This window comes from Podarcis bocagei, assembly GCF_964188305.1.
Source record: "Podarcis bocagei genome assembly, chromosome: 8".
Classification (NCBI taxonomy): domain Eukaryota; kingdom Metazoa; phylum Chordata; class Lepidosauria; order Squamata; family Lacertidae; genus Podarcis; species Podarcis bocagei.
Genome location: NC_138133.1, coordinates 93,099,994 through 93,127,696, shown reverse-complemented (window position 1 = coordinate 93,127,696; position 27,703 = coordinate 93,099,994). Strand labels below are relative to the sequence as shown.

The window sequence follows — 27,703 nt, the reverse complement described above, 5'->3', positions numbered from 1 at the left end:
CCCAAAGAGGGCTGCTCAAAACCACAAGAAGCAGAGATCCTGCAGGAATCCATATCTCAGGTCAGGAAGGGATGGAGAGAAGGCCAGCATGGCTAATGGGCAGAGTCAAGGCAAGGAGACCTCCCTCTGGAAAACACAGACAAGGACAAGAAGATGAACACACACACAATGCAAACGGAGATGTATAAAAGAAGAAGGATAAGAATTGGAGGAGTATATCGATAAACACATGAAGACCAACAATTTATAAAATTTAAGACTTACTGATAAATTTCCCTGTCAGGGGGAAACATGGGGCATAAATAAATATACAGAAATAATAGTAGTAGTAGTGGTGGTGAAATTATAGTTAAAAGGGACTTGAGGGTCCTCTAGTCCAGCCCCCTGCAATGCAGGAATCCCAGCTATAGCATCCATGACAGCTGGCCTTCCAACCTCTGCTTGAAAACTTCCAATGAAGAATAATATTTATTTGTTTTTAATGAACGAAAATGAACAAATATCTGAAGAGCAAGTTTGTTTTCTCCTGCTTTGGAGGAAAGCATGTTAATTCCTCAGATTAATTGCTCTGTCAATGTTGTTTATTAGTTCATAACACCATTAATTGATGCACATTACATCCAATTGCTTTCAATTACTTTATCTTCGTATATTTCACCTTATATAAGTTGTTTTATTTAAGTTCTAGAAGCTGTCCCAACACCATTTAGCTTTGAACACTGATAAAACAAATGATTTGTTCCAGTTGCAGTCTTGAGCAAATGCAAACCTTGACTGAGGAATCCAGTGAGCGTGGCCAGGATCTGGCCTGGGATGTGCCGGCCTTGATCTCCAAATTGCCAGGCTTACTTTAGTATCAGGAGGAAGACCAGGGCAGGGGGCAGCTGGGGGGGGGGGTATTTTGGAGAGCTGAAACTACAGAGCTCCTCAGAAACTTAAGGAGCTCCTTGGCCACCATAAGTTGCCTGGTCCAATCCAACTTGGAAATGTGGGGAGCTTCCCCAAATCACCCCAGTTCACATCCTTAGTAAATGGGGATCCAGTTCAGGTCTTCAGGAGCCAGGGTCATGTGACCTCTGGACATTTTGAAATAGCTGTAGCCCAGGAACCTTCTTTCAGGCCAGCCCCACATGCAATGCATTGTAATTGAAAACAATAACTCTGCCTTGTGAGTGGATGGGAAGACAACTATACCCCTTCCCTTTCTGGAAACTGCCTTTCAAGCAAATACTATTTTTAATAATCCAGCTGCCTTCTCTCTAGTCAGTCTCCCCCCCCCCCATAATTTTTATTGATTTTTTCCAAATATCTTAAACACAATACAGCTTAACAGTATTATTCTCCTTTAAATCTATATCTTACCCCAGGGGTCAGCAGACTTTTTCAGCAGGGGCCGATCCACCATCCCTCAGACCTTGTGGGGGGCCAGACTATATGGGGGGGTGCATCTCTGAATTAATTCATATGCTCCACAAATGACCCAGAGATGCATTTTAAATAAAAGGACACATTCTACTCGTGTAAAAACATGCTGATTCCCGGACCGTCCACGGGCCAGATTTAGAAGGCGATTGGGCTGGATCCGGCCCCCGGGCCTTAGTTTGCCTACCCATGTCTTAACTGAATTAACTTCCCTCCACCCCTCTTTGGGCTTCTCTACATTGCTCTTGCTTAAGCATGTTTACTATATATACATTCTATAAATGTCTATAATTCCTTAATAAATTTTTGTATTATACTTTAGACATACATTTCTTATTATATTACAGCATTACATCTTGTGGTCTAACCAAATGTTTACAATAAACGCAAGGCCAGCTGCTTCACTGGAGGTACTGCAGTTAACTGGCTTTTTCAAAGATGGCAGCAGGTGGAGCTCTTGCTTAAGGTAGGTAATTCACAGGTTTGGTTTAGCTTTTGCTTTCCTTTCCTTGAAGTTGAACCATAACTCATAAGAACATACGGTGAGTCTGCTGGATCAGGCCAAAGGGGCCCATCTAGTCCAGCATCCCGTTCTCACAGAAGCCAAACAGTGGCAAGCCCACAAGCCAGATTTGAGCAGAAGAGCAACTCCCCCTGCCCCCCCCCCCGGCCATGGTTCCCAGCCACAGCTGTGGAGGGCAGAGCATCAGCCGGGGTCAGCAACCTTTTTCAGCCGTGGGCCACTCCACCATCCCTCAGACCATGTGGTGGGCTGGACTATATTTTGAAGAAAAAAATGAACAAATTCCTATGCCCCGCAAATAACCCAGAGAAGCATTTTAAATGAAAGCACACATTCTACTCATGTAAAAACACCAGGCAGGCCCCACAAATAACCCAGAGATGCAGTTTAAATAAAAGGACACATGCTACTCGCTGGAATGTGGAGTTAACCAGGGCTATTGACTGTTTGGCTCCGAAGCGCCCTCTCCGATTGCATGGAGCCCGGGCAGCCCCGTGGTTTTCCACGGATCTGAGGGCAATGAAACAATCGTTGAGACGGCTAGAGCGCCGGTGGCGGATAACTCATTCAGAATCTGACCGGACACAGGTTAGAGCTCAACGTCGAGCCTACCAAGTGGCGCTAGTGATGGCGAAGAAGAATTTCTTCACCGCCTCTATTGCATCTGCAGAAAACAGCAGCAGGAGACTTTTTCAGGTGGTTCACAATTTAGCGGAACCACCTGCAACATCGGGACCCAGTACGGGCCACATGTTCTCCTGCAATGATTTTGCAAAGTTTTTTGCAGATAAAATCGCTCAGATTCGGGAAGAAGTAGACTCCACCGTGGGAGCAGGACCGGGGCGGGAGAGTACCAGAGTTCTGTCTAGTCAAGTTGAGTGGGATCAATTCCAATCTGTTACCTCTGAGGATGTGGACAGGCTGCTTGGACGAGTGAAACCAACCACCTGTCTCCTGGATCCTTGCCCATCCTGGCTTATAAAAGCTAGCCGGGAAGGGCTGGGCGATGGGCTTCGTGGGGTGGTGAATGCTTCCCTCCGTGAGGGAGCCTTCCCAGACCCGCTGAAAGAGGCGGTTATTAAACCGCTTCTTAAAAAACCATCTTTAGATGCGGCCACGATGGCCAACTATCGCCCAGTCTCAAATCTTCCATTCCTGGGCAAGGTGATTGAGCGAGCGGTTGCCGAACAACTCCAGGCACGCCTGGAAGAAGCGGACCATTTGGATCCCTTCCAGTCGGGATTCAGGCCTCATCATGGGACTGAAACTGCCTTGGTCGCACTGGTTGATGATCTCCGGCGGGCTAGGGACAAAGGTGAGAGCTGTTTCCTAGTTCTGCTGGATCTCTCAGCGGCGTTTGATACCATCGACCATAGCATCCTTCTGGACCGTCTTGAGGGGCTGGGAGCTGGGGGCACTGTCATACAGTGGTTCCGCTCCTTCCTCCTGGGCCGTGTCCAGAAAGTGGTGGTGGGGGATGAGTGTTCAGACCCCTGGGCTCTCACTTGTGGGGTGCCTCAGGGTTCTGTCCTCTCCCCCATGCTTTTCAACATTTACATGCAGCCGCTGGGAGAGATCATCAGGAGGTTTGGGCTGGGTGTTCATCAGTATGCGGATGATACCCAGCTCTACCTCTCTTTTAAATCAGAACCAGTGAAGGCGGTGAAGGTCCTGCGTGAGTGTCTGGAGGCGGTTGGAAGATGGATGGCGGCTAACAGATTGAGGTTGGATCCTGACAAGACAGAAGTACTGTTTTTGGGGGACAGGAGGCGGGCAGGTGTGGAGGATTCCCTGGTCCTGAATGGGGTAACTGTGCCCCTGAAGGACCAGGTGCGCAGCCTGGGAGTCATTTTGGACTCACAGCTGTCCATGGAGGCACAGGTCAAATCTGTGTCCAGGGCAGCTGTTTACCAGCTCCATCTGGTACGTAGGCTGAGACCCTATCTGCCTGCGGACTGTCTCGCCAGAGTGGTGCATGCTCTGGTTATCTCCCACTTGGACTACTGCAATGCGCTCTACGTGGGGCTACCTTTGAAGGTGACTCGGAAACTACAACTAATCCAGAATGCGGCAGCTAGACTGGTGACTGGGAGCGGCCGCCGGGACCATATAACACCGGTCTGGAAAGACCTACATTGGCTCCCAGTACGTTTCCGAGCACAATTCAAAGTGTTGGTGCTGACCTTTAAAGCCCTTAACGGCCTCGGTCCAGTATACCTGAAGGAGCGTCTCCACGCCGATCATTCTGCCCGGACGCTGAGGTCCAGCGCCAAGGGCCTTCTGGCGGTTCCCTCATTGCGAGAAGCAAAGCTACAGGGAACCAGGCAGAGGGCCTTCTCGGTAGTGGCGCCCGCCCTGTGGAACGCCCTTCCAGCAGGTGTCAAAGCGATAAGCAACTACCTGACATTCAGAAGACATCTTAAGGCAGCCCTGTTCAGGGAAGTTTTTAACATGTGATATTTTACTGTATTTTTGGTTTTTATGGAAGCCGCCCAGAGTGGCTGGGGAGGCCCAGCCAGATGGGTGGGGTATAAATAATAAATTATTATTATTATTATTATTACTCATGTAAAAACACGTTGTGATTCCCAGACCATCCATGGCCCAGATGGAGAAGGCGATTGGGCCGCATCCGGCCCCCAGGCCTCAGTTTGCCTCCCCCTGGCATAAGCCATCATAGCTAGTGAACTGGAGAAGAGACACCTCAAAGACAGCGTCCAGTTTATTGGTCCAGCTTTCCTGCCGTGGGCCCTAGTCCTCCAGGGACGCGGACTTAGAAAAAATATTGGGGGGGCCCGGGAAAGCTCATGAATAATAAATAAGCTCATGAATATGCAAATAAAGTGGCTCCGGCCCTAAATAGGGCAAGCCACGCCCCCCCCAGCCAGCCGATTGGATGGCTGGGAGGTGTGGCCAGTCGGGATTCCCCTGTTCTCGCGGGATTTCCGGCCGGGGCTCTCCGATTAGGGCGCGCAGCTGGCTGGCTGGCGAAGGAGGAGGCGGGGGACGGCGGCGGCGCTCTGCTGGAAGGGCGCCCGCCTGAGATTATTGGGGGGGCTGAGCCCCCCCAAAAAAATTTTTGAGGGGGCTCGAGCCCCCTCAAGCCCCATGGAGTCGGCGCCTATGTAGTCCTCTTGAATCCATTCTTCTCATTGTGCAGATGAGGGCCTGAGGCTGAGAGCCACAGCTACACGCTCCATGTCTGAAAAAGGCTGGCCTTGAACTTGAGTCTCTCCAGCCCAATTCCTCCCCACCTTCTTCCAGAGGGTCCTGGAGGTCCTGGCCACAGAGCTGCTGGGATTTTCCTGGGGTTTGGGGGAGGTTTGCCAAGGCTGTGACTCATTCCCCTCCACACCTTGACATTAACTTAACAGCCTCTTTCAAGCCAATGCTCCTTCTTCCTTTCCCCCTCCAGGCCCAGAGCAGGGGTGGGGAACATTTTTGGCTCCGTGGACCAGATCCTTATCAGGATCTAGCACATGGATCCAGCACATGTTTACCAGGCTTGGGGCATGTGGCCCCCTCCTCACCACCCGCTCCCTTCCCCTTCACTGGAGTGCACCATCATTTGCCTCTTTCTCCTGGGCCCGATGGCAAGGGTGGCTTGAATGGGCAGGATTTTTATACTTGCTTTGTGGGGGTTGGACTAGATGACCCCTAGGAGCCCTTCCAACTCTGCAGTCCCCTGAGGGCCATTGACCAGAGTGCAGTTCAGGTGAAGGACTGCATTCAGAGCCATACAGGCTTTGGGGCCCTTCGCTGTTGCTGCTGTTTCAGAGTCATAGCAGAACTGGAAACCCCTTCACTGCTACACACACTCTCTCAGCCCCCACATGGTCTCTGCATTCTCCATGGTCCACCCCCCTCCCTGCCCCCACCCTAATTTGCCATGAGAAGCAGAGGGGCAGAAGCCACCAATTCATGCACACCTGTTTGGTAGAGAGCACCCTTGGATTAGCAGGGCTTCCTTTAAACATGCACAGGATCAAGTGATCAATGTCCAGACAGAGATCTTTTTTTATGATATTTATTAAAGTTTCAAAGAAAAGAATTACATGAATTAAAAAAAGAAGAAAAAGAAAGACAAAAATAAGAATAAAAGAAAAAATACAAAATACAAAAAAGATAAAAAACACTTAAAAAAATACCTCAGTCTTTCCATACCTTACATTCATTTCCTTGTTTCCCTGACCTCCTCACGCCTCCCTTTTTTGTATTCCAATTCAGTTAGTTAATTCAGCAATTTCTTTCCCTCTTTGTTTTTATCTTAGTCCTTTAACATAATATATTATAACTTTGGATTCTCGCCTGTTTACAATTCATTTTTGCATACACCTTTATAACGTTGCTGCTTAAACCACTTAACTTCATTCTGACATCATTCTAACATTCATTAATTTTGCAATATTTCTGTAAATAGTTGTCAGAGCTGCTTCAAGATCCTAGCTCACAGAGGATCACGCTAGCCAGCGGTCATTAAGTAAAAGTCTTTATTGAGTTACAGTTTCCATTCCCAAGCTGCTGCGTGCAACTCTACGTCTAATGGCTAGATCGGCGAAGCTCCGTCTGAGTCTCCGCCCCTTGCGCACCAACTTAATATCCTAGCCCTGCTCCACCTTTTCCGCCTGACTGCTCTCCTCTGGGTCCCTCTGCCCCCCGGGGTCTCTTCCTTCCGGGATTCTTCTGACGCCGACCCCCCGGAACTCCTTGTCTCCTTGCGCCGGGCTTTAGGACCTGGCTCCCTTTCCTGGCTGCCTACTGCGTCACTTTCCTGTGCATTTGAACTTGGCGCGCGCGCCCAACCTTCCACTTTCCGTCTGACCGTTTCTTCGCTCCCCGATGGAGGTGTGGCCACTCCTGACTCGTGCCCTCCCCCCTGTTGCGAGCTGCCAGCGCTTGATCTCTGGCGCTCTTCCTCTTCCCTGCTCTCTGGCTGTGACGCTGGTCCCGATTTCCAACTGCTCTCCTCTGAGTCCCCTCTGGCTCTATCTTCCTGGGGTGTCCCCCTAGGCTCCCCCCTTGCCCTGACCACTGGTGCTCCTTTCTGTGAATCTTCTGATTCACTGGAAAGACTCGGAGATCTCGGGTCGTCGTCATCACTCATCTTTTCTTCTGCCTCCTCCCCCTCGCTCTCTGTTTCCTCCCTTGCCCTTGCCTCTGCTCCTGAACCCCTGACATCCATCCCCCCCTCGAAGCCCCCCGTTCCCCCCTCCCCTCCTTCCGGTGCGGGAACTGGGTGCTGCTGTGTCAGAGGGACGAACGTCAGATACAGTTCGCTTCCCGTGGCGGGCCTCCATCTGAAGTCTCCCGGTTCTGCCTCCCTGCTCTCGTCGACGACGGTCACCTCCGCTTCCATCTCTGTGCCGCCGTGCTCGAAACCAGGGTCGTCCCCGAAAACGTCCATGTCCGTCTCTCCCTCACTTCCTCCTGGCGGCGTTGCTCGTCCTGGACCTTCCTGCCACTTCCTGCGCCACTGCTCCTCTGGTCTATCGTCCCACCAATACGAGGGTTCTGAGGCAGATCCCGAGGGTGACCCCTCCGGGGAACGGGCGTCTCGTATCGGGTCCTCGTCCGAGTCGAACCCCCGGAACGTGCTGGCAGAAAGCGTTGGCGTGAAAAGCCAGTCGTCAAAAAATTCTGCTGGCATTGGTCTATGTGGGAAGAGGGCATGAAACTCGTCTTTGAGCAGAGGTTCGTCCAAGGCGTAGCCCGGCACCCAGCTGTTCGCACTGGCCGGGGTGCCCTCCTTGGCGAGAAGGTATTCTACCCCTTCTTCCCCCCATGTGGAGTCCAAAATCTCCGTGACTTCGTTGATGCGTTCCTTCTGTGCCACTCCCGCGTGCCCGGTTCCTTCTCTGAGCGGACTCGGTGCCGTTCCGGGTTCCTGAAACCTGTGCGGTGCCTTGTAGGGAGTGAGCACCGATCTGTGGAACACCGGATGCATTCTGGAACCCTCCGGAAGCGCCAGCCTGAAAGCCACCGGGTTGACCTGCTCTTCGACTTGGTAGGGCCCCAGTTGCTTGTGCCCCAGCTTCTTCTTGGCCAACGACCTGGCCGGCACTGCGTGGGCTGCTAACCAGACCCAGTCTCCCACATGGATCTCTTCGCCAACCCTTCTGTGTTTGTCCGCATTGCTTCCCGAGTCAATGGTGAGCGGCACGTCCATGGTGATTCCATTGGGCAGCTGGAGCGATGCGGTGAGCCTCACTACTGGTTTGGGCGGGAGGGGGTCCATGGGCTGTGAAATCTCCGGGGACTTCTTCACTGACACGTCTGGCTGGGCCCCATTGCCTCTTCCTCCAGCCAGACATCGTCGTTTCCCTGCTGTGGTCCTCCTTGTTGCGTTGCTGCAGTTACCATTGCTGAGGCTGCAGTGTGCTTGTGGAGCCTCCGGGGACACTCTTTCGCCATATGCCCTGGATCCTCGCAGATGTAACACTTCCTGTTCCCTCTAGGAGGCTTCGCTTTCACTGTTGTCGGTGCTAGGGCTCTGGCTGCTGATTGAGCCCTTGCACTTCCAACCTCCATAGGTTCCACTCCTCCTCCTGGCGGAGGCGTGGATTGCGCACGCGCTGCTTCTCTGGGAAGGAAGGAGGAGCCCCTGGCTGGTTCGCGCCCTCCACGCCCTTCGTCCCTGCTCCACGGACGTTCTTCCAGCCGCACCCCCACGGCTAGCGCCCTCTGAACAATCTCCTGCGTGGTCCGGGGTCTCTCCCCCCTCGCAATTTCATCTTAAACAGAGCCGTGCAATCCCTCCCAAAACAGGTCTCTTACAGGAGCCGAATCCCTGTCCCATTCCAGAGCACTGACCAAAGCGAAAAAGCGGGCATGATACTGCCTTACGCTGGCCCTCCCTTGTTTCAGTCCATGTATCTGCTGCCGAGCAAGATCCACGTCAATGCTTGATAAGAAACACCCATCCATCGCTTTAATAAAGGCATCCGCATTTTGGAGCGCCGGATCCTTATCCCTCCACAAATTGCGCAGCCATGCTTTAGCTTCCCCATGCAAATGGGACATGATGAACCCCACTTTCTCTTGCTCATCTCTAAAGTCTTTTTTCAGCAGTTCCAGTGCGCACATTACATCTGCTCTAAAGTTGGGGTACTGCTGCAGGTTCCCATCGAAGTGAGAGACCAGACCGCCTGTTCGTCTCGCCAACCCAATTCCCTCCTGTCTGGGTGTCAGTTGCCCGTGCTTCGTAAGCATGTCCAACCTGACCTGGAGATCCCTGCAGGCGGCAGCTGCCTCCTCCTCTCTCTTCCTGGATGCGAGAGCCTCGGCATTCAGTTGTGACACTGCTTTTCTGAGTTCCTCTATCTGCTGCTCAGCCGTCATGTCGTCTGCCGTTCGTGAGCTAGCTAGTGGGCACCTGCTTCTCTCCTCTCCTCGAGGCTGTAGATGCCCACAATTTTGGAGACGGAGCTTACTGTCAGAGCTGCTTCAAGATCCTAGCTCACAGAGGATCACGCTAGCCAGCGGTCATTAAGTAAAAGTCTTTATTGAGTTACAGTTTCCATTCCCAAGCTGCTGCGTGCAACTCTACGTCTAATGGCTAGATCGGCGAAGCTCCGTCTGAGTCTCCGCCCCTTGTGCACCAACTTAATATCCTAGCCCTGCTCCACCTTTTCCGCCTGACTGCTCTCCTCTGGGTCCCTCTGCCCCCCGGGGTCTCTTCCTTCCGGGATTCTTCTGACGCCGACCCCCCGGAACTCCCTGTCTCCTTGCGCCGGGCTTTAGGACCTGGCTCCCTTTCCTGGCTGCCTACTGCGTCACTTTCCTGTGCATTTGAACTTGGCGCGCGCGCCCAACCTTCCACTTTCCGTCTGACCGTTTCTTCGCTCCCCGATGGAGGTGTGGCCACTCCTGACTCGTGCCCTCCCCCCTGTTGCGAGCTGCCAGCGCTTGATCTCTGGCGCTCTTCCTCTTCCCTGCTCTCTGGCTGTGACGCTGGTCCCGATTTCCAACTGCTCTCCTCTGAGTCCCCTCTGGCTCTATCTTCCTGGGGTGTCCCCCTAGGCTCCCCCCTTGCCCTGACCACTGGTGCTCCTTTCTGTGAATCTTCTGATTCACTGGAAAGACTCGGAGATCTCGGGTCGTCGTCATCACTCATCTTTTCTTCTGCCTCCTCCCCCTCGCTCTCTGTTTCCTCCCTTGCCCTTGCCTCTGCTCCTGAACCCCTGACAATAGTCTTTAAATTTCTTCCAATCTTCTTCCACCGACTCTTCTCCCCGGTCTCCGATTCTGCCAGTCATTTCCGCCAATTCCATGTAGTCATAGAATAATAGAATCATAGAGTTGGAAGAGACCCCAAGGGCCATCGAGTCCAACCCCCTGCCAAGCAGGAAACACCATCAGAGCACTCCTGACATATGGTTGTCAAGCCTCTGCTTAAAGACCTCCAAAGGAGGAGACTCCACCACACTCCTTGGCAGCAAATTCCACTGTCGAACAGCTCTTACTGTCAGGAAGTTCTTCCTAAGGTTTAGGTGGAATCTTCTTTCTTGTAGTTTGGATCCATTGCTCCGTGTCCGCTTCTCTGGAGCAGCAGAAAACAACCTTTCTCCCTCCTCTATGTGACATCCATCACCTTCATCTGCCATTCTTCCAGAGTGGGTAGATCTTGTGTCTTCCAATACTTTGCAATAAGTATTCTTGCTGCTGTTGTAGCATACATAAAAAAAGTTCTATCCTTCTTTAGCACCAATTGGCCGACCATGCCCAGGAGAAAGGCCTCTGGTTTCTTCAGAAAGGTATATTTAAACACCCTTTTCATTTCATTATAAATCATCTCCCAGAAAGCCTTAATCCTTGGGCACGTCCACCAAAGGTGAAAGAATGTACCCTCAGTTTCTTTACATTTCCAACATTTATTGTCGGGCAAATGATAGATTTTTACAAGCTTGACTGGTGTCATATATCACCTGTATATCATTTTCATAATATTCTCTCTTAAGGCATTACATGCCGTGAATTTCATACCTGTGGTCCATATCTGTTCCCAGTCAGCCATCATTATGTTATGTCCAACATCTTGTGCCCATTTAATCATAGCAGATTTCACCGTTTCATCCTGAGTATTCCATTTCAACAGCAAGTTATACATCTTTGACAAAATCTTAGTTTTGGGTTCTAGCAGTTCTGTTTCTAATTTTGATTTTTCCACCTGGAAGCCAATTTTCTTGTCCAAATTGTATGCCTCCATTATCTGATAATAATGAAGCCAGTCTCGCACTTTGTTTTTTAATTTCTCAAAACTCTGCAATTTCAGTCTATCTCCCTCTTGTTCCAAAATTTCCCAATATTTCGGCCATTTGACCTCCATATTGAGCTTTTTCTGAGCTTTCGCTTCCATTGGTGACAGCCACCTTGGGGTTTGTTTTCCAGTAGGTCCTTATATCTTATCCAAACATTAAACAATGCTTTCCTGACAGTATGGTTTTTAAATGCTTTATGTGCTTTGACCTTATCATACCACAAGTATGCATGCCATCCAAATACATTATTAAAACCCTCTAAATCCAAAATGTCTGTGTTTTCAAGAAGCAGCCATTCTTTCAACCAGCAAAAAGCTGCTGATTCATAATAGAGTTTAAGGTCTGGCAGGGCAAATCCACCTATTTCCTTTGCATCTGTTAGTATTTTAAATTTTATTCTGGGCTTCTTGCCCTGCCAGACAAATTTAGAGATATCTCTCTGCCACTTCTTGAAGCAATCCATTTTGTCCAAAATTTGCAATGTTTGAAACAGAAACAACATTCTAGGCAATACATTCATTTTTATCGCAGCAATACGGCCAAGCAGTGAAAGCTTCTGTCCAGACAGAGATCTTGTCCCCTTTCCATTCTGAGACCACAAACAGATCTTGCCTGGAGGGGAAGGGAGAAGAAGTAGGAGGAGCTGGGGAAGATGCCACTATCCAGCCACCAGTGGTGTCTCCCTCCCACAGCTGCCACCAAAAGGGCTTCTTGTCCTGAGGGGAGAAGGGGCAGAGGAAGTGTCCTTCTCATTGTGCATTCATTGTGGTTTATGCTCACAGTACAATTGTACCATACCATAGGCACCAAAAACAGTTTGGGGGCAGTTGTACTCCTTCAGCTGCAAGCTGTGCATCTCCCATAGTTGCTGGCTAAACCCCCTAACTTTTTGCACTGCAAATGTTCTGGTTCTGGGCTTACTTCTGAGTATGCACAGGATTGTACTGTCTACGCTCTGCTAACCTCTTGGTTAGATTACTGCAATGCATTATACATGGTGCTGCCTCTGAAGACAGTTCAGAAATTCAGTGGCCAGGTTGCTCACTGGGGCAAGACAGTTTGAGCATGTTACACCGATCCTGGCCTGGCTGCACTGGCTGCCATTTACGGTAGTTTCCACGCCCAATTCAACATGCTGGTTTTGACCTATAAAGCCTTAAATGGCTCAAGGACTGCCTCTCCCCATACGAACCAACCCAGACCCTGCAATCATCCTCTGAGGTCCTTCATGTGCCCCGTCCACAAAATATTTGCCCAGAGGGCAACAACATGAGAACAGGCCTCTTCTGGCATGGCTCCCCATTTGTGAAATGTTCTCCACATCTCCACAGGGGGGCTCAACTGGCGGCCTCACTAGGTTTAGACACCAAGGAAAACACACACACATTCCCTGTGATCCTCAGATAAAGGTATAGAAAGGTAGTGGTAACAATATAAATAATGAAACAAAACCCTCAGAACAATTGATAGGGTTGCACCCTTTAGTTTTTGAAATCCTCAAAGAATCTTCAAGCACTTCTTCAGGTGTGGACATTCAAAGCAACCCTTGAAAGGAAAACTCAATAATATGATGCCACGTTGGCACTTTGAACATTGATACCTGAGGGAGCGCCCATGAAAGCTTATGCCATAAAAGTTTCTTCCCGTTGTTCAAGGTGCTACAAGGCTATTTCTTGCTTTTGATGCAGCGGACTAACACGGCTGCCCTTCCTCCAGAAGTTGTTCAAGTTACTGTCTCACTTTCCTGCCATGCCTTCCTGTTAGACTTTAACCTGTTTCTGGGAATGTTGCCTCAGTCCACCACACAAATCTAATGCAAAGGCTGTGCTTCCTTCAAAAGTCCCTGATACATCTTAATCTAGTTCAGAATCTACAAGGAAGTCAAGAGCACCCTCTGGCCAAGATCCACAGGGAAGCTCTCCTGTGCAAGGGAGCCCAGCTGACAGAATCATAGACTTGTAGACTTGGAAGGGACCGTGTGGGTCATCTAGTCCACCCCTGCAACGCAGGAATATTTCCCCCAACGTGGGGCTTGAGACAGGACTTGCCCTCACAGAAGCCATGCTGGCTCCACTTTAGCAAGGCATGTTCTTCTCCACGTTTGGTAATTCTGTTGATAATAAGTTTATTATCATTTTCCTGGAACTGATGTTACTAGCCTGTAATTTTCTGGATATCCTCTGGATCCAATTTTAAAACCTGGCACTCCATTGGTGACTTTACAATTTTTAAGTACAGAGGCTGGTCTAGGGACAAGGTACATGTTATCGTTAGATGATTATTTTCAGCTTGCGCAGCGGAATGTCCCACTGGATTGGCCCTGTGTATTTTCATTCCTTATACAAGAAGGATCTTCCTGAGACCTTTGGAGTCAGTGTTTCAAACCAACAGGAGCCCTGAGTTAAAATCCAACAGAGGTGACTGGTCTTCCTGCGCAGGAGGTTACTGGTTTTTGGCTGCAAAGGACTTTTGTGGGGTGCAGATTTCTTAGGAATTTGCAGAAGTGGGCTGGTTGTTGGCTCACCTTCCCCTCTACTTTTTTCTTTTTAAAAGCCCAGTCATGTTCACTCCCCAAGGCTTTCCACACGGTCCAGAGAATGGCTGGAAACATGCTGCCGAGTGAGAGCAGTGTGTGTGCCCTGCACCCTCTTCAGCCAGCCCTCAGGCGCAGTGCAGGATGCTGCCCCACCGATGAGGATGACGAAGTCAAGATTCCATTTGCCGGCCGGGCCATCTAGTCACAGGGCGCCTCTTGCCCTCCTCCCCACGGTTGGCGTTGCCAACAGGGCTCTTAATGAATTAGTCGGTACGGAAGCTGATCCAAGGCAACTTGGTGGTCAGAGGAAGGTGCTGAGCGGCCAGAAGGCACACCGGGATTCTGGCACCCACAACCTGACCCTAAAGCATGTTGACCAAGCAAGGTGGATGCTGTACATTCAACATGGAGAGAACTGTGTCACCTCTGTCACAGTAATTGAGGAAGATGTTAAATAATTACCATTCATTAGTAGAGTCAGTCATGAAGGGAAAGAAATTCCAATGCGGGTAACCAAGAGTGCAGGTCAGGTGATATTTAGCCTTTTAAAAATGAACCTGGACTTGATAGAAATACTTCTGAGATCCTCCTAGCCCTCCGTGGAGCAACCCACCCAGTGCCCACATTGGCTAAGAAGACTGGATTCCCAGAACCACATCCAAGCAGACCCCGCTGGCTCAGCAGAAAAGGGCCCTGGGCCAAATCCTGTTTCATAACTCCCCATTAAATACCAGGTGTGAGATAAACGTGACAAGAACAGGCAGAGTGCCTCAAAATAACCTCAGCTCATATCTCATCAATCTTTTTTGGCAGCAAATAACTTGGGAGATGAATTCCTCACCCACAAATCAGTAAAACCACCTACACTCTCTTCTGGAAAAGGAGATTACTTGGCAGAGAAAGGGGCTGGAAGTCTTGCCAGAAAAGGGTGAGGGTGAGACTAGGTTTTGGGCATGAGCCACTGTGCAAGTGACACCAGAAAGAATGGGAGTTGTGCAAAAGCATGGAAGGTGGATGCAAAAGCCCAGACCCAGAGTTCATGGACACCTGAAGCCCACCTGGAGCTCCTGGGGAAGCAGGGGCTTCTTTGCTCTGTGCGCCCACTCTGTCCTGATGCCATTCTCCTCAGAGCTGGAGTGAGGCTCAAGCATCACAGCACCTATGTGCACACTAGGGATGGGACTGGCTGTGGAGTCATCATCTTGCTTTGAGGGAGGGCTGCCTCTAAGCAGCCTGCATGGCCCCTCAGCTGTTGAACCCCACGGCCTATCAGTGATGCACAACAATATCATCTCAGAAACACAGGGAGATAAGATCTCCTGAAAGCGTTTGTAGCAAGAGGCGCTTGTGCAACATCTGGGCAGATGCAATAAACATCTGCATTTATATCGCCACATGTGGGAAAACATGCTGCTCCTGGAACCATCCCAACTCTCAGGTGAGCAGGTGAGGGCCTGCCTCTCCTCCTCAGCCTTGGGGGCAGCATGGCAGACAGCCAAGTCTTCGGTTTTGTGTGTGTGTGTGTGTGTGTGTGTGTGTGTGTGTGTGTGTGTGTGTGTGACTGTGATGCAGCTTGTACTTGCAAGGGCCTATGCAAGGCTGGGGGGATATTTGCAGGCCTTTCTGCTTATGCCTTCATAATAATAATAATAATAATATAATAATAATAATTTATTATTTGTACCCCACCCATCTGGCTGGGTTTCCCCAGCTACTCTGGGTGGCTTCCACAAACAAAAATACACTAAAGTGTCACACATTAAAAACTTCCCTGAAGTTTTTAGAAGATGTCAGAAGAAGCTGTCTTCTGAATGTCAGATAGTTTATCTCATTTTACCAGACATCTAATGGGAGGGCGTTCCACAGGGCGGGCACCACTACCAAGAAAGCCCTCTGCCTGGTTCCCTGTAGCTTTGCTTCTCGCAATGAGGGAACCGCCAGAAGGCCCTCGGTGCTGGACCTCAGAGTCCAGGCAGAACGATGGGGGTAGAGACGCTCCTTCAGGTATACTGGACCGAGACCATTTAGGGCTTTAAAGGTCAGCACCAGCACTTTGAATTGTGCTCGGAAACGTACTGGGAGCCAATGTAGGTCTTTCAAGACCAGTGTTAAGAGAGCAGATGCATCCTCCCAGTCAACTCAGGATTCACCAGGAATGGGGGAAAGGTGGTGGTAGCTCTAGGTTGAATAAGTCACACGACTGCTGGTTTTCTAACAAAAATATGTAACTTATAACCTTCTGTACCCAAGGACTGGAAAGTAGCCAATTTTTAAAAGGGTATGCAGGGTGGATTATGGAAATTACAGGCCAGTTAGCTTAATGTCTGTCCCTGGAAAACTAGTGGAAAGCATGGTTAAAGATAAGATAATCAAACATATAGAAGAACCATTAGCTGGCTGCAGCCCCACACAGAACATTCAACATCTGGAAAGTGTCACCTCATCATGGGAGTAATCCTGAGCAGCCTGTTTCTCCTTCCACCTTCAGCTCCTAATATGAAGCTTCACAAATTTGAAGCACCTTTTTGGCAAACTCTAAAATGCCCACCCCAGAGGCAGAGTCTCACTGGCAACATTTCAGCTCCAGTTTGGTGCTTTGAATTCAGTCTAGAAAATGCTGAAAGGTCCCGAAGACAGTAAGCAAAACATGGCATGTAAGAAATACTTTCCGGGCCTGAATGCTGCATGACCTGGCCAGTGGAGATGTGTGTCAGCTATTCTGCCAGCTACAAACACCAGGCATGGCATCAGGAGTGTGGTGGCAAGGAGTTCTGCTGACATACGTTTGATGCTGATGACTTTCTCAGTGCCATGCCAGGAAAGAGGAAGAGGGAAATCTGCTTCCAGGCAAATGTGTTTATGACTGGGATGTGCTCCCTCCTAAATAATCTGCATCTCATTATCTGAAGCTTGGCAGAACACTGTTTGCCTGGAGAGAACGCCCTCTTTCCCTGGAGTGTAAAAGCCTCCCCTGCACTCGCCTGCCACCGCACTCCGGCTGCAGCACATGAGCTGCCTTATCACCACTGCCATCATCACCTCCTCACGTGAGACCATAATTAGACCTTTTACCTCTGGGCAGGCTCCTGCGAATTTGTAGCTCTGCAGCATTTAATCTGCAATCAAACCAGGAAGCTGAAGGAAGTCCGGGTGCAAGACCTGTTAGTCAGCCGCTGGGTCTGAGCTGGATTGCCCAAAGCGCCTGCCCTTCAGGAGCTCTCTGGCGAAGCAGCTGGATCACAATGAGGCATGACTGAGTGGCCGGCTATTTAGAACACATGACAGGACACCTAGAGTGGCTGCCTAGATCCCAGCTGTGCCTCACATCCCCACCAGGCCTTCTCCTCTCAGGTGCTCTTGGGGAGGATCTCAGCTGGACACAACCAGCAGCCAGCCGGTTACCCCTGGACCGCTTTGGACAAGCACCCAGAGAGGTGAGTGCTTTGGGTTGGGGCTGCTCCCTTTGCCCTCGCACTGTAGTTGGGCAGAGGAGGTCTGTCCATGCCCAGGAGGGCACAGGGAAAAAGGCTTGTTCCTCCAGTCTCATCCGAACCTCCTTCTGGGCCACCTTCTGGCTTCAGATCCCTAAGGAACTTGCTCTCATAGAATTGTGGAGTTGGAAAGGACCGCCAAGGGTCATCTAGTCCAGCCCCCTGAAATGCAGGAATCACAGCTGGAGAGTTCCTGGCAAATGGCCACCCAACCTCTGTTTAATATCCTCCATTGAAGAAGAGTCCGCTGCTTCTCAAAACCAGAGGACTTTGGTCATAACTTGCAGGTGGAGGTGTTGTGTAATGTGACTCCTCCTCCGTTCAGCCCTTGGCCCTTGCTGGTGCTAGTTTACTCCTAAGCAGCCCCTGCAGCAGGAGGAGCCCAAATGGCTCTCCCTGCAGGCCAGGGATGGGGGAGGCTGGCTGCTGGGGCTGCTGGGAGTTAGAGTCCCATGGCCGCATAGTCACTTTGGTGGGACACCTGTCAACGGCCTTGAGCAGTGCTTTTTTCTGGGGGGACGCAGGGGTACATTTTGTGAATCTAAGTTTGGCCTCATTGAGGGGCAGTATTTCAATATGAGTAGGAAATTGAGAGTACCCCTAAACATTTTTAAAAGAAAAAAAGCACTGGCATTTATTCATACGTGAAAAGCAGTTTGCAAATAATTATAAGCACGCACGCAAGTCTGGCCCACCTCGTGACCTGTGGTAATTCTGTTAATCCTCTAACACCCACGTCCTGTTCCTGGAACACAAAAAAGGTTCAGTGTACTCTGTGTATCTTTATATCTCATCTTCTCTGCTGATAAACAGAACTAATTATTATTCTCGCCCTCTTCCTTTTGACACACTAGGAAAGCATTTATCTTATCTGGTTTGCTGCTTTACCTCAATGGTGCCTTTGCATTTTTACTTCCATGAGCAACATTTTCTTTGGAGCCCTTAGCTGTCATTCCTGCATTGCAGGGGCTGGACTAGATGGCCTGTTGGGTCCCTTCCAGGGATACCATTCTGTGGTCTTCATGTGCTTCTCTTTCATAGAACTGTAGCATTGGAAGGGGTCCTGGGGGTCATCTATTCAAACTGCTGCAATGGTGGCTTCCCTCCGTGGGGTGTCTGGCTGGCCATTGTGGAAAACAGGGTGTGTGGAACTAGGTGGGTCACACACACCCCTTGGACTGATCCAGCTGTAACCAGCCTCTTATGAGGAGGCTCTTGGCATGAGAGAAGGATGGCCTGCGCTGCTCCCCTGACCTCTCTCCAGCTGAGCCACTGCTGCATCTTGGGATGGAGGGATGAGGATGGCGCAGTGCAAATGCTTCAGCAAGATTGGCTCTGCTGGCACATTTGCACCTCACCCCTCCCCTCCTCCTTTCCAGAATCCAACAGCCACTCCGTTGGCAGCCCAACCAATGTGGTATGTCAATGAAAAAGTGCTGCCCTTTCACCAGCTCATGAATGTGAAAAAAGAGCGGATGTTCTGGCCTCCGCCCACCAGCACAGGCTCAGGTGTGCTTGCTCTCGAAGGCACTCTGCAGGCCTGTCTGTGCCTTGCAATTGTGGTAATTAGGATGATTAGGAGAATTCTAATGACAAGGATGTTGACGTTGTTGTCCTCGTGGCGTCCAAATTGCTTGCTCACTCAAACCCACAACCTTGTCAAACGGGTCCCTGTTGTTTCTGCGGCACAGCACAGAAGGGATCTGAACCCAGGTCCACCAGCATTGCCCACTCTCTTAGGGGTGCCCCACAGGAGGCTTATATGGGGGGAGGGGGAAAGAGACATCTAGAGGGAGGTAGCGTTTCACCCTACATTCACCCCCCCAACTGACCTAACTAGCCCTCAAAAACTCCAGGCGGCTGGTGCATCAGTGGCAGAGTTTGTGAGGGCTCCTGAGGAGCAGCGTGGTCCCAGGGCAGGTTTGCTGCGCAGCGTCCAAGTAGCGGCCTTAGATCCAGGCTCTTGGTCCCTCTAGCTCAGCGCTGTCCACTTTTCTCTTTTCATTCTTCATTTCTGTGCCACCTCTTTATCCCAGGTGCCACACGTGGTTCTCCCCCTCCACTGTTAATCCCCCACAACAACCCTGTCAGGAAGGTTAGGCTGGGAGCAGCGTTGGACTTTGGGCTCTCCAATTTCAGCAGCGTCATTTGTGATGCCAACATCTGATGCCCCTCCACCTCTTGCCTTCCATTCTGCCCCATAGGCTCTGCACCCACTGCAGCCGAAGTGACACACATTCCCCTAAATCAGTGTTTCCCAAACGTTTTTGGGCAACGGCACACCTGCTTACCGGAAAAAAATCTCGCGGCACACCACCATTAAAGCCCCGCCCCGTGACGTCAGCGCGCAGCGTCACGCCGGGAGGGACGCACAAAAGTGAACGTTTTTTCCCTCCCCCTTGCCGGGGTGGGAGGAGACAGCAGAGCGAGGGCAGCTGAGGCGGCGGCGGCAGCTGAGGCGGCGGCGGCTGCGATAGCGGGCGGAGGAGGAGCCGTCGCCGGGAGTTGCTGCTGCTGCTGTTGCTGCTGCTGCCTGGACATGCCGGCCTCCTCCTCCTCCGCTGTCTCGCGCTCCTCCCTTTTGCGCGCGCTGCCCCGCCGCTCGGCACCACCACCGCGGAGCCGCCCCGGCTCGACGCGGATCCTCGCCGCCGCCGCCTCTCGCCGCCGCCTCTTGCCCGCCTCCCTCCCACGGCACACCAGCCGGTGTCTCACGGCACACTAGTGTGCCGCGGAACACCGGTTGGGAAACACTGCCCTAAATCTGCCTCTGTTGAGAGGTGGTGACTGGCCCACGCTCACCCTGGGAGCCCCATGGCCAAGTGGGGACTAGAACTCCCGTAAGGTAAAGATAAATAATAATAATAATCTGCTTCAACCAAGCCTTGGAAGTATTCCCCATCAATTTAAGGACTTTTAAATGTTATATTGTTAATATAATAAATAGAATATAATTAATACAATGAAACATTAATAGGAGGGGTGATGGGTGCAAAGGGGTGTCCAGTGGAACTGAGGCAGAACTGGGGTAGATTTGGGGGGGCGTGGCAGTGGTCCCTGGAGAGGGGAAACGCCCTCTCCTGAAAAAGACATTGAGGCTGCTTTGTTCAGAGCAGGTGGGTTGGAAGAGCAGAGGGGGCTATAGGAAGTGCCCCGATGTGGGGCAAGTGGGGTGAGCGCAGGCCCTTTGCCCATGGGCCGAGGAAGGGGCCTTGGGGGCCGGGCCCCCTCCCTTCCCTGCCGCGCTCCTCCGTTCTCTCTCCCGCCCGCGGCAACGGGAAGGAGGCGGGCGGGCGCCTCCGCCCGGGGTGGCGCCCGCAGAGCCCAGGCGCCCCAGGCGGTAAGCTCAGTGGGGATTTCCCTGGGGGCTCCTCTTCCCGGCCTGGATCAAGGGGGCTTCCGGGGCGGGGGGCACAGGACCCCCCCTTCCTTTCCTCTCTGCCCGCCCTCGTCGTGCGGCGGCGGTCGCGCGTCCTGGCGCTCCGCGGGTGCCAACTGCTGGGCCCGCCTTCAACCGCCACGAACTGCCAGGGATGCTTGCGCTGCGCAGGTAAGGACTCAGAGCCGGAGCGTCCCTTCCAAGCCCAGCAGGGAGAAGCCGCTCGAGGGAGGCTGGCTAACCATTAACTCGCCCGCCAGGTGCAGCCAGCGCCGCCCGCCCCCAGTCGCCGGGCAAGCAGGGAGGCCGGGCGGGCGGCTGGCCCCGGCTCTGAGTCCTTACCTGCCGGGGCGAGAGGCGAGGCGCGCCCAGAGGGAGGCGGCCGGGCGCGCTGACTACTCCGCTTCTAGACGCGCGAGGTGGCTGGGTGGAGAGGCGGGTGAGGCATCTGCGGGAAGGAGCAGGGAGACCCGCTTTCCGGGGAGGGGGCAGCTATCCCGTCTGCCCGAGGTGGGGGTGAGTGTGGAGGCTGTGCAGCAGCAGCACCTTCAGCCCAGCCCCCAGCCCCCCCCCCACACACGTGGGCACCTTCTCTCCCTGGGAAGCCCCCTCTTTGCATCTGCTTAAAAGAACATTTCGCCCCATAAACTGGAGAGCCGTCTCCAGTGGCGTAGCGTGGGTTGTCAGCACCCGGGGCAAGGCAAGTAATTTGCGCCCCCTAAACCGTGGATTTGCGCCCCCTAACCCTAACCCCCAGATGTTGCACCCGGTGCGGCTGGCCCCCCCTGCACCCCCCACGCTACGCCACTGGCCGTCTCTGCAAGGCGCACCTGAAGAGCGACCCCTGGAAGGAGATCGGGCCCTTGGGGCTTGACACGCTCTTCGCCCTTCCAGCATTTTATCTATTCTGATATTTCCCCCTCAATGTTCGTTGTATTCCAACTGCCAAAAAAGAGTTGATGTTGAGAAGGCATTTTTCAAATGTGGGGTTGAAAAAACGGTGGCTGAACACCAACAGGAGAGCCAATTTGGTTTCTGCCCTGCTCTGGCAGCCCAGCCAAAGAGTCCTAGTTGGACCTTCTCCCCCCCAAAAAACTACTCCATCCTCACTCTGCTCCCTTTAGAGTTCGGGGAGGAGGAAGAATCTAACTGCCAGACCACATCACTGAGCCCAAGACCCCCCTCCCTTAACCAGAGTAGCCTCTTACTTTTACTGCTTCTTCCACAGGATCCGGCCCCCCAGAGCCAAGAGGCCAGCCACCCAGGATCCATTTGGGGCCCGGAGCAGCCCCCCTCGGAAGGCCCTGTTGCTGCTGCAGCCCTAGGATGGGTCTGCGCGAGTCGCCCTACTCCAACTGTGTCCTGGGGGCCATGGACTCTGTGCTGCGGCACATCCTCTTCCCCAGCTATTGGCTGGTGAACCAGCTGCTGGCCTTGCAGCAGACCACCCAGGAAAAGCAAGAGCACCAGCAGGGGCTGCCCTATGCCCTGGAGGCGGCAGGCAAGGGGATTGTCTTGGTGCCCCTGCTGCTCCTCTCTGCCCCTTTCTCGCTGCTGGCCTTCCTGCTGTGGCTGCCCCTGCAGGCCGCCCGCCGCCCCTTTGCCTACCAACACACGCCAAACCAGGCCCCGCCAGACCCGTGGGTGCTCCCCGGCCCGGCAAAGACCTTCAGTGTGGTCAGCGGCAACCTCTGCCTGCTTCCCGCTGGCTTGGCCAAGTTCAGCAACCTGTCGCGGACGCAGTGGCGTGCCAAGCACATCGGCCATGCGCTGGCGCGGGCGGCCTCCGGCTCCCCACCGTCTCACGAGCCAGGCCCCCGGGGGGACTTCCAGATTGGCTTCAGCCCCTCGGGCGTGAGGAAGTATGGGTCCATGGAGGCCAGCCCCCCACGGTCCGGCCAGGGCTCCCCTCAGCTCAGCGGGGATGTAATACTCGAGGTGCCCCTCGAAGAGGAAGGAGCGGCTGCCGGGTCGCCCGCAGAGATCACGACCCACTTCCCCCCCTATGCGGACGTTGTGTGCCTGCAGGAGGTCTTTGACCGGCAGGCCTCGGGGCAGGTGCGCCATTTCCTCGCCCCCTGCTATGAGCACATCATCTACGACGTGGGCACCCTCGGGGTGGTGGGCTGCTCGGCCGTGAAGCTCCTGAACAGTGGGCTCTTCCTGGCCAGCCGCTACCCAGTCCTGGCCGTGCAGTACCACTGCTACCCCAACGGCACTGGCGAGGACGCCTTCAGCGCCAAAGGACTGCTCTGTGTGCAGGTGAGAGGCAGGGGGCAGGGAGGCTCCTTGGCTTGCTGGCTTGCTTATTTACAACAATATTTCCATACCGCTGTGTCATAGAAAAATATCATAAACATAAAAACAAGTTGAAAGCAAAAGAATTAAAAACAAACATCAGTAGACCATTGTGGGGGATGTTCTCTCAACTGCCTACATAGGCTTGACGGAATAGAATTTTTTTTGGCAGGTATTTAAAAGTTGAAACAGAAGGTGCCTGCTGAATCTCTAGTGGAAAGAAATGACCTGGGAGGGGCCATTTCACTTCCGGAGGGCTGAACTGGGTGCTGAAGGGCTGCTGCTGCTGCGCCTGCTGCCCCTAGGCAGTCCTGGGAGGACTAGGTAGCCTTAAGGGTGCTGTTGCGTTGGCAGGAGTCTTTGCTAAGGAAGGTTGGCAGTGACCGTGCCCTTGCTGCTGCTCCTGTACTTCCCGTGCCAGCAGGGACGTGGCTGGATTAGGAGCAGCCACCTCCAAAGAGAGCTTGTCACTTTGCTGCCATTTTCTGATCAGCATGGGGACCCAGAACCGGGGGGGGGGGGCGAGGGAGCAAAGAGATTGCCTGGGGAGCAGCCCTCCCTCCCACACTCCCTTGGATCTGCTGCAGGGCTTCTCTCTGTGCATTTAAAGCACATGGCTTCCCACAGAGAATTCCGGGAACTGGTTTACCCCCTCAGAGAGCTACAGTTCTCAGCACCCTTAACAGATTACGGCTGTGAAGCCATACGCTTCAAACATACGTTGTGCGTGCAGCCGAAGATTAGAGTGTCCTTGAGCGTGGGTGGAGGGTGCTTCCTCTTGCAGCTCGGCAACCACAATGAGGTCTCCTGATTTCATGGCAACCCTCCTCCCTGCCTGGAAATGGATCTCTGTGCTCAGCAGGTGCCCTCGGGAGGCGCAGAGCCAGCGCCGCTGGGGCCCAGCAGCAGATTGGGTCTCCTAGCCGAGCACCAAGAACTGGTATCACCCCACACCTCACACCCTAAAGACCCATTCCAGGGAAAAAAAATTCCACTGGTCCGAGGATTTCCTAGCCCTGCCCTCCACATGCCTCCCTGCCCGAAATCAAAATCACTCTTGTTTGTCCAAGATTTGCACTTTCTCCAGCCCTTGGCAAACATTAACTGGAAGACCAAGCTGAACCTGATCAGAAAGTTGCTCCAGTGTGCGAGTGCGAGTGTGCGGGTGCACGCTTGCAGGTGTGGAAGTTGCAAAAGGAAAAGTGGTTCTGTTTCCTGCCTTTGGGGTGTGTTGGGGTTCGCTTACAGCAGCCCCAGAGTTAGCAAAAGGCGCATTTGAGTGAGGGTCCTCAGAAGCAGGGCAGGGGGCGGGGGACGATGACGACTGCCTGTGCCTTCTGCAGATTCTGCCCTCATTTAGAGGAGGCAGTTGTTTTCCAGGAGGTCTGTAAGGGGGTCTCCTGAGGGCTGGAGCATGGACCAAGATGTCTCGGGGCTGCTTGCTGGAATCTGTTTTCTCCCTGGAGTGCCTTCCCTTAGACTGTTTCCCTTGGTGATGCTTGGCCTGCCATCTTTTCTGTGTGTCTCAGGTGCAACTGGGAGCTTCTCAAGGGCAAAGGATTGTGGGGTACCTGAACTGCACCCACATGCACGCTCCAGAAGGTAAGTGAAGGATGGGGAGAGGGTGTCTTCTTCTCCCTCTCTCACATGACGCTATATATAACATACCTTGTGGACATTCAGCGAAGCCACGTGTTGGAAGACGGTTTGAGCATCTCACACTGATCCTGCTCCGACTGCACTGGCTACCCATTAGTTTCCGGGACCAATTCAAAGTGCTAGTTTTGACCTATAAAGCCTTAAATGGCTCAGGACCGCAATAACTCAAGAACCGCCTCTTCCCATATGAACCCACCCAGACCTTGAGATCGTCTTCTGAGGCCCTCCATTGTGTGCCCCCTCCTCGAGAGGTTCGGAGGATGGCAACACGAAAACAGGGCCTTCTCTGCAGTGGCTCCTCGTCTGTGAGATGCTCTCCCCAGGGAAGTTTCATTATATACCTTTAGGCGCCTGGCAAAAACGTTGTTCCTCTTTAACCAGGCTTTTGGTTGATTTGATTGACATCCTGTGCCCTTTTAAAATGTGTTGGGGGTTATTGGGTGGTTGTTTTTATTTTGATTATGTACTTTTTGAATTTTATATTCTGGTTTTATCCTGTGAACTGCCCTGAGACCTGCGGGTGTAGGGCAGTATATAAATTAAATTAATAATTATAATAATAATAATTATATTAATTCAGGATGGATAAAAGAAAGTCCTCCTTCATGCAGAGCAGAGTTCAGCTATGGCACTCGCTTCCCCAGGAGGCAGCAAGAGCCACCAACTTGGACCATAGGCTCTGAGGGTCTTGTGTGCTTGCCCCTCCCTGTCTCTCCCCTGGCCAACGCCTCCTCCTGCCCTCTTGCTCTTCTCTCCCCACATCCCGGCAGGAGAGGGAGGGTCCCCCAGCCCTCTCCAGGGGAGCTCTGGCCTCTCCACCTGCCCCCTGCTTGCTGTGCCCTCTTGGGCTGACGCCTCCTCCCCCTTTCTCCCAGCTGACAGCCAGGTCCGGTGCGACCAGCTGACTCTGAGTCTGCTTTGGGCCCAGCAATTCCAGGATGCCAATGCTCAGCCCGGGGACATTGTGGCTTTCGACATCTTCTGTGGGGACCTCAACTTTGACAACTGCTCGACAGGTACGCAGGTGGGGTGCCTGGAGGGAGCTGGCAAGGGGGGGTGTCTGAGGATTCCCCCTCACCTGCCCTCCTCCCTCCCTGCTCCTTTCTCCACAGGGGATGCGCTGGAGCAAGTGCATGAGATCTTCAACGTCTACACGGATCCGTGCCGCATCGGACCCCGGAAGGACAAACCTTGGGCCATCGGTGGGTCTCTGCCCTCACACAGCATGCCTGCCCCCCCTTGGCCTTGGCTCTGCTGCTGCCAGACCTTCCTGTACTCTGCCCTGTGGCACAAGGATGGGTTTTCCTCTCTGTGCTCTGCTGTTGGGCAGAGGCCAGGTGCTTCTGCGGGGGGGGGGCAGGTAGAGGGGCACCATGGCAAGTCAGATGGGGGTGGGCTGTGCTGCTGGCCTGACTGCAGAAAGACCACCTCTTCTCTTCCCAACTCTCCAGCTAGCCTTGTAGGGCAGCCCCCCAAGCATGAACAGGTGGGGGGAGAGTGCAAAAGTGCCACACCTTGAACTGACAACTATCCCTCCCCCCCCCCCACAGGCACCCTGATGAATTACCTGAAGATCTATAGCAAGGCTGTGTCGACCCCAAAGCGCATGCAGAGGTGAGGGGCTGAACTGGGCTGGGGGGTTCCTTCCGTGGGAGGATTGCTGGACTTGGCAGAGCTGGGGGTGGCAGCTGCTTTCTTCCTTTGCTGGGGGGCGGGCAACGGCAAAATTGACAGGATAAAATTTGGGTTTTGCGGGGGGGGGACGACTTTGCACATGGTCTTTTCCATGTTGAGCTGGGAGCAGTGGGGGGGGGGAGCCCTCCTCTGAAGAAGAGCAAGGTGCTGGGTGAGCTTTTCTGGGGCCGTTTGCAGTGGACCATCAGCATGAGGTGTCCCAATGCGGGACCCCAAATGAGGGGCTGCCCTGAGACCCACAGCCCCTTCCTGCTGGACACGTCTTTCTGTTGCCTCTCAGAACCCTCACAGAGCCCAAGGGGCGGCGGAAGTACCTGGCCAGCCCCATCACGGAGGACGGGACCCCCGACCCCTCGGTGACCTCGAGCGAGGGGCGGCGCATTGACTACATCCTTTACCGGGAACACCTCAACCCCCTGGAGCTGAAAACGGTGAGTCAGAGGCTGCAAGTGCGCAGTGCCCTGGGGGGGGGGCCCTTAAATGCTCTCTTGCTCATGAACTGAGGAGGTGGGTGTTGCAGGGATGCCCAAGGGGCTCCTGCCTCTGGGCTCGCTCTCCTCTCTGCCCTCATGGTCTCTCTCCGCCCCGCCCCCTTGCTTCCAGGCTGTGGAGAAGTTCTTCTTCATCACTCGCCTGGCCACCTTCTCAGACCACCTGCCGGTGGGCCTGCAGCTTCGCCTGACAACACAGCCAGAAGTGTGAACTCTTTCCATGCCAAGCCAGGGAGGCGTCTGTGAGCAGGAAGACACACGCCCTTCTCAGAGCTCAGCAGCAGCAGCAGGATCAGGCCCTGGGCCCAGTTTGAGTGGCAAGGAGGAGCCGTGCTTCTGTACGGGGCAGGGGTTCCTGGGGCAGAGGAGGCCTCAGACCCAGCTGGAGGTGTGGGAAGGGGCTGCACTGGCCGGCCGCTTTGTGGGCAAGGCACTACCTCCACCTGCCAATCTGAGAATGACCTTCAGGAACCCCAGTTGCTGCCCCAGGGCCAAAGGGGAGGCCTGCAACAGCCATCACCCCCACACCCCCAGCACTTGCAAGCTTTCGAGGGTTTTACCAAACTGAGGCGTAAAAACAAATGTCCTGCGTGACATGATTGTGACTCGTCCCTCTAAGGCCCTGTGGAGCGTGGAATTGGAGAGGTGACCCTCATTTGTCATCTCAAGGTGCCCCCCCCAAGCGTGAGGGATGGTGCCTGGGGGGTGGCAGCACCACTCAGCTTGGCGGAAATAGGGGAGCGTGGCTGGCGTGGCCTACCCTCTGGGACTGCCATGCTGGCCATCGCCCGCTTCAGGGCTGAAGTTTCCCCACACCAAATGCTTGTGTTTTCACCCAACTGTTTCTCTTTTGTGAAACGCAGAAGGACTTCTTAGCCCCTCTGTGCCGAAGGTGAGTGCTTACCTGCTCACCTTCATACCTTTCAATAAACTTCTGCTCGTTTTTGTGCAA

The 27,703-nt window shown here is 53.1% G+C and overlaps 1 protein-coding gene across 3 annotated transcripts; it reads left to right on the top strand.

Annotated features, from left to right (window-relative positions):
- Positions 1-1,769: 1,769 nt before the first annotated feature.
- Positions 1,770-27,703, top strand: LOC308592835 (sphingomyelin phosphodiesterase 5-like). Of its 3 annotated transcripts, none has more exons than XM_081204747.1 (8): positions 1,770-1,888; positions 21,837-22,870; positions 24,436-24,508; positions 25,441-25,581; positions 25,678-25,767; positions 26,116-26,179; positions 26,541-26,691; positions 26,864-27,703. In XM_081204747.1, the coding sequence occupies exons 2-8, from the start codon at positions 21,935-21,937 to the stop codon at positions 26,960-26,962; spliced, it is 1,554 nt and encodes a 517-aa protein (XP_081060873.1). In that variant the 5' UTR covers positions 1,770-1,888; positions 21,837-21,934; the 3' UTR covers positions 26,963-27,703. The 3 variants fall into 3 exon arrangements, with proteins under 3 accessions (XP_081060873.1, XP_081060871.1, XP_081060872.1); XM_081204745.1 differs by lacking the exon at positions 1,770-1,888 and adding an exon at positions 16,717-17,172; XM_081204746.1 differs by lacking the exon at positions 1,770-1,888 and adding an exon at positions 19,977-20,074.

Bases quoted from the DNA above. Each gene is read 5' to 3' on its own strand.
- LOC308592835 (XM_081204747.1), top strand. From the start codon at position 21,935: ATGGGTCTGCGCGAGTCGCCCTACTCCAACTGTGTCCTGGGGGCCATG. The intron at 24,509-25,440 runs GTAAGTGAAGGA...CCTTTCTCCCAG, and splicing joins CCACATGCACGCTCCAGAAG to CTGACAGCCAGGTCCGGTGC. The intron at 25,768-26,115 runs GTGGGTCTCTGC...CCCCCCCCACAG, and splicing joins GGACAAACCTTGGGCCATCG to GCACCCTGATGAATTACCTG.